Source organism: Nematolebias whitei, chromosome 20 (genome assembly GCF_014905685.2).
Source record: "Nematolebias whitei isolate Nwh7 chromosome 20, NemWhi1, whole genome shotgun sequence".
Taxonomy (NCBI): domain Eukaryota; kingdom Metazoa; phylum Chordata; class Actinopteri; order Cyprinodontiformes; family Rivulidae; genus Nematolebias; species Nematolebias whitei.
In genome coordinates, this window is record NC_056517.1 from 26,513,362 (window position 1) to 26,519,361 (window position 6,000).

General features: G+C 40.0%; 1 protein-coding gene across 1 annotated transcript in view; it reads left to right on the top strand.

Moving 5' to 3' along the window:
- LOC119426380 (extended synaptotagmin-2-A) overlaps positions 1–6,000 on the top strand; it is a 58,740-nt gene that overhangs the window by 11,642 nt on the left and 41,098 nt on the right. The window contains exon 6 of the mRNA XM_037693942.1: positions 2,408–2,497. Within this exon, the coding sequence (XP_037549870.1) occupies positions 2,408–2,497 (90 nt within the window). The remainder of the gene's footprint in view (positions 1–2,407; positions 2,498–6,000) is intronic.

The window sequence follows — 6,000 nt, forward strand, 5'->3', positions numbered from 1 at the left end:
AGTCTCGTTGAGTCACGAGGACTCATTTAAGAGACCTGTGTTAAACAAAAACCACAGATGAGGTTCACACGACAATAAAACAACTATTAAAAAAATGATTAAAAAAATGAAAAGTAAATAAAAGAAGTGACATAAAATGTAAAAAAAAAACATGCTACATTATAGAATGGTGTAAAATACTAAAACAGGAACAAGTCTGTGTTGGTTTTTGCATTGAACTTAACAGTTGTTTAAAATCCCTTAGAGAGGTCCAAGTTGAGAACTTCAGATCTTTTTGCCAGGTGTTCCAGGTTACAGGAGCGAAGAAAGAGAAGGCCCTTTTGCCAAATTCAGTCCTCACTGAGGGGATGCTGCAGGTAATGATGTCCTGAGAGTGCACACTGTAGCTGCACTGATGAAGTGACATGTTGGAGGAGATGTATGAAGGCAGCAGACGAAGACGTGATTTAAAGATGAAAATGTACCAGTGAGAGAGTCTGCGTGAAGTTAATGATGACCAGTTAACCAGTGAATACAGGGTGCAGTGATGTAGTTACACCAAGTTATGAATCTTAGCACAGCATGATAGACAGCGTCCGACATCTGCAAGGTGTTGTAGGAGCATTTAAGTTGTAAATAATGTCACCGTAGTCAATGGAGGGAAGGAAAGTAGAAGTTACAAGGTGTTTCCTAGCATTTAGAGTTAGATCTATTTCTGAAAAAGAAACCCAATTTTACTTTCAATTTTTTATCAAGTTTTCGACATGAGGCTTAAAAGAGAGATGCGAAATGACCAAAACACCCAAGTATTTGTAAGAATCCGCAAACTCAATAGGAACACCATTCGTAGATAAGTTAGAAGGAAGGACTGCTAGTACTGACTTCCTGTTTGAAAACATCCCTTTGATTTTATCAGCATTTAGTACCAGTTTGAGATTGAAAAAATCTGATTGGATGATGTTGACTGCAGACTGTAAGAGCTGAAAAACCTTAGCAACTGTTCTAGCTCGACAATAAACAACTGTGTCATCAGCATAGAAATGTAATGATGTATCAGGAATGATCTGATCTACTTATATAGATTGTGAAGAGGGTGGGTCCTAAGACTGAGCCTTGTGGTACACCATTGTTGACAGTTAAATGGATGGAAGAAGTACCATTATGTTGAACACATTGCCTCATATCTGAGAGGTAATTAGAATTACCTGATATTAGCATCATTTCCCACATTTGGATTCATTATTTTCTTTGTGTAACTTCAACTCAAGCTGTAGTCTTGTTTTCTGCCTTTCTGTGTGGTGTTCTTGTCCTTGGCTCGATGTGGGTTGCAGTAGAGAAACATCACACCAAAGCTGCATTCCTTCTCGGAGTGCTGTTAAGGTTTCCATTCGGGAAGATTTGTTGCTCTCTGTCCCCATTATGTAACTCAGGCAGACCTACAAAGAGAATGTCACCAAGTCATCAAGAACCTCACAGACATTAGTGTCTGTCTATCTTTAAATGCATCACTCAGAGCACGAGTGTTTAAGAAATTCTTCAGATTTGTAACAACTTTACGAGGTTAAACCTGGTTGGCTTTCTTTTGATGGAGTTTATCGACCTATCATAAACTATAAATAATGATAGCGTGAAACTCTGCATAGTACATGGTACTTTTTGGTACAAATAATTATGTCCAAAAATTTAAATTGGCAGGTCAGGACTTTACAAAAATCACAAAACTGGCATAGAAAACTGTGATTAGTGTATTTTTACTGATTACACATGATCACACGTTTGTGTTTTTAAAGCTTCTTTTACTTTTTTTTTCTTTTTACATAACTATGTTTTTTTTTTTACATTCAGATTTATAAACTGACCATGAGTGTCATTTTATAAAAAGCTAATTTTATCTCGCACACTAAAATAATCTGTGTAACATACTTTTTAGCGTTTAATTTTAGGAAATAATCACTTCTTCTTGAACTTTGCCTAGATCTCAGAACTAAAAGAAAAATTCATGTGACGGCATCTTTGGTGAAAATCTACATGCAATTACTCAAAACTGAAAAGATTTGCTGTAAGAACTTTAATGAACCTTCACAACAAATATGCTTTTGCTAGAATTCAAACTTCTTTTGTTTCTGCAATGAATCCCAACAGCTGTTTGGGGTCCACATGACACAACCACAGCACTCCAAATACTATAATCCTTGTAATTTTTACAAAACGATATGGAGAAAGTGGAGGATGACAGTAGCAGGTGTGAAGCTGGACACTGATCGAGTTTCCAACCTGTCATGTGCTTCAGCTCCACCGCTGAAGAACGTCAAGGGCCAGCAATGTGTGTGTGTGTGTGTTTGTGTGTGTGTGTGAGAGAGAGAGAGAGAGTGCTCCCAGTCTGTTTGTGTCTGCCTGTATCAGCATTGTTCATCTTGTGTTTCCATAGATTCACGGCGTGTTGAGGTTGGTGATGGAGCCGTTGCTAGGGGACATGCCTCTCGTTGGAGCTCTGTCTCTGTTTTTCCTCAAGAAGCCAGTAAGTGCAGATCAGAGTATGACAGTAAATGATTAATTCATAGATCAACGTTTGAACATACAACAGTAGTGCATACTGAATTGATTCAGTTTGATTAGAGTGGAAGCTGTTGAACTGTGTGTTGAAATACGAAAGCAGCCTTTAAGCAGGCACCACCAAGCAAGCCTTTCAGTCTTACACTTGTCATGATTTTCTCTATTATCCTGCTGTTTGAATCATTTTTATACCCCATGTTGGGGCATTTTATGTTACTAGTTTTCTGCTTCTCCTCTACTAATTGTTTGCAAGCGTTTATAAGTCTCTAACTGATACTTTTGTAAATGGAATTGCAACAATTTTTTGTGTGTGATGCGGTTCTAATGTTTTACATTTTAAGTTCCTGCTTAAAAAATAATTAAATTCTTGTGAAGTGGGGATATGTGAAGAAGTTTTGAACAACTAATATCTTACATGTTTTAGATAGCATTTTGTTGGCCATATGGTCAAGCTAATGCTATTAACATGTACAACACAGTTAGTTTTACCACCGTTATTATGGAAGAAACATTCCATCCATCCATCCGACATCCATCCAACATCCATCCAACCAGCCAAACATCCATCCAGCCATACATTCATTATCTTTAACTGCTTCTTCCGTTTTGGGTTGTGGGGCTCACTTGTACCCATATCCAGCAGTCACTTTGCAAAAGGCGGAGTACACCCTGGACAGCTCTCCAGTGCATCACAGGGACACAGAGACAAACAAGACAAACAACCATTCACTCTCTCACTCACACCTAGGAGCAATTTAGAATTTCCGATCAGGCTAACATGCATGTTTATGGTCTGGGGAGGAAACCAGAGTACCCGGAGAAAACCCACACATGCACAGAGAGAATATGCAAACTCCACCCAGAAAGGCCCCCGACTGGGATTCGATACGGCGACCTTCTCGCTGAGAGGCAACAGCTCTACCATCTGATCCACCATGCCGCCGGCAGAAACATTATAATGTTGTAATATTATTGCTGTAAAAAGTTGTGTAGTGCAAAATTATTGGCATTTTAAAGATGAGTGAATTAGCACTTTCATTAATCATTATGACATTTAGTAGGATTGGAGCTGTTTTAAGATGGCAGCAAACTACTTTGGTCTTTGCTCTGCTTGGATTACCCAATACTTCATTAATTCAGTCAAAATTAAACAAACTTTCCCCCAAACTGAGGCTCTAAGAGCTGTCAGTAGGTAAGATATTAACTGTTCACAAACAGTCAAAGACAAAGCATCAAAACATCAGCGAGGACCCACACCAGTATGCATACCCCAAGAATTGATCAACAGAGGACAACATCTCCTTTGTGGTCCACACTGCTCTCACCCACCTGGAGCAGAAGGACTCCTACATTCGTATGCTCTTTGTAGACTTCACATCTGCCTTCAACACCATGATCCCCCAAATCTTGATGAATAAACTACGGTACTCACACTAGGACTAAGCCTCTCCCTATGCAACTGGGTCCTGGACTTCTTAACCAATAGGCTGCAGTCTGTGAGGAGCCACAACTTCTCTTCCTCCACCATAACCCTCAGCACTGGCTCTCCTCAGTGCTGTGTGTTGAGCCCCCTCCTGTTCACTCTGCTCACATACTGTATGACTGTACATCTACCCATCCAGGCAAACACTTGGAGAGCTGGTGCAAGAAGAACAACCTCCACATCAATGTGAAGAAGAAAAAGGAGATGATTGTGGATTTCAGAAGGAGCAAACATCTGTGGTGGAAATGGTCTCCAGCTACAAGTACTTGGGTGTGCACCTGAATGACAACCTCAGCTGGAGCAACAACACCACCAGCCTTATTAAGAAAGCTCATCAGAGACTCTACTTCCTCAGGCGGCTGAGACGAGCTGGGCTGGTAAGCACAGTCCTCACGTCCTTCTACAGGTGTGCAGTGGAGAGCATCCTGTGCTCCAGCATCAACGTGTGGCATGGAGGCTGCACAGCTGCAGAAAGAAAAGCTTTGCAGAGAGTGGTGAAGGCTGCACAGAAGACTGTTGGAGTCAGTCTCCCCACCAGCACAGACATCTACACCTCCAGATCCAGGAAGAGGGTCACCTGCATCATGAAGGACCCCACTCACCCAGCACACACATTTTTTGCCCCGTTCCTCTCAGGCAGGAGGTTTAGGAGCATCAAGTGTAGAACCACTAAACTGCGGAACAGCTTCTACCCTGAGGCTGTTAGACTCACAAATCCAGAAAAATCACTGTGATGCCACTTTAATTGGTGATATGGGACTTACCTGTGCTGCTGATTATCCATGCTGCTGATTTCTTACCTTAAGCTGCTTTCTTCATACTCATCTGCTGACAACAGAATCATGTTCAGGTTGCTGTTTAATACACCATATTATTTTACATTATTATTGTTTAGAGTATATCTTAGATCATAGTATACTGTTTCTTTTTTATACTTTTGCTATTTTTAGGTGTAACTGGGACCTTGAGTACACAATTTCATTCCACCTCATGTACCACATGTGATGCAAATGACAATAAAGTCACCTTGAAACTTTCTGTAGAGCTCCACTTCAAAAGATCTGAACTATTGTTTTTTATCCCTGTTAATATTTTTAGTTCCACATTCAGTAAACTTGTCTGTACATTTAAAGCCTAATTGATCACCTGAAACAATTTGTGTTCACATTGCTTTTATTTTCCAGTAAGCTTTGTATTGATTCCACCCCCCTTGTGCAACCTCCCTGCAGAGCCACTGCTGCAATGCTTAAATTTGTTTGACCGATTTAAAGCAAGAGGTAGGCCTCAGTGGAGCTATAGCCATGCTTTAAATAGCTGCAGATCAAGTCAGACCTACTTTGACAGATTTCTCTTCTCTTGGCTCGGTGCTAAAGCTCAAGTGATGAGATTCTTCGCTTATAGTAGGCAGAAAGAAAAAGAGGCTTCGGGCAAAAAATTAAGATGCATTCTCACATGTAAACAAACCACATTTCAATTGCCTTGTGTCTTCTAGTTGAATAACCTGACAATATACTCAAAAATGCTTCAAATACATTTTTGTGTTGGTAAAAACATAAATTACCAGACCTTAAAATAACTTTTTCTCTGTCTTTCTGTGTGCCATACAAGGCTGGACACTGCGTCATAAATTAACTGGAGACGTTTCCAGACCATAAGAGGTCTCAGCCACGTCTGGACTGTCTGTGATCACGCTGAATGTGACAGAGCAGTGTAAATAAAAACGTTGCAACACGTTCTGCAGTGAGGCTTCTGTAGAAATTTTTTATTGCTGCAACTCTGATGAACAAACAGTTTATTTAATGGCTGGTGAAGCAGAGCACTGCAGTCATGTTTTCATTGTGACTGAATGTATTATAAATACAATTGCCTTCCTATCATTTATGCTTATTTTGAGTTTAATGTGTTTATCAGATATTCAGTATTCAGAATGTAAGTTTTATATGTATATATATACAGGCACACCGCAAAGCAGAGTCTTGAGACGA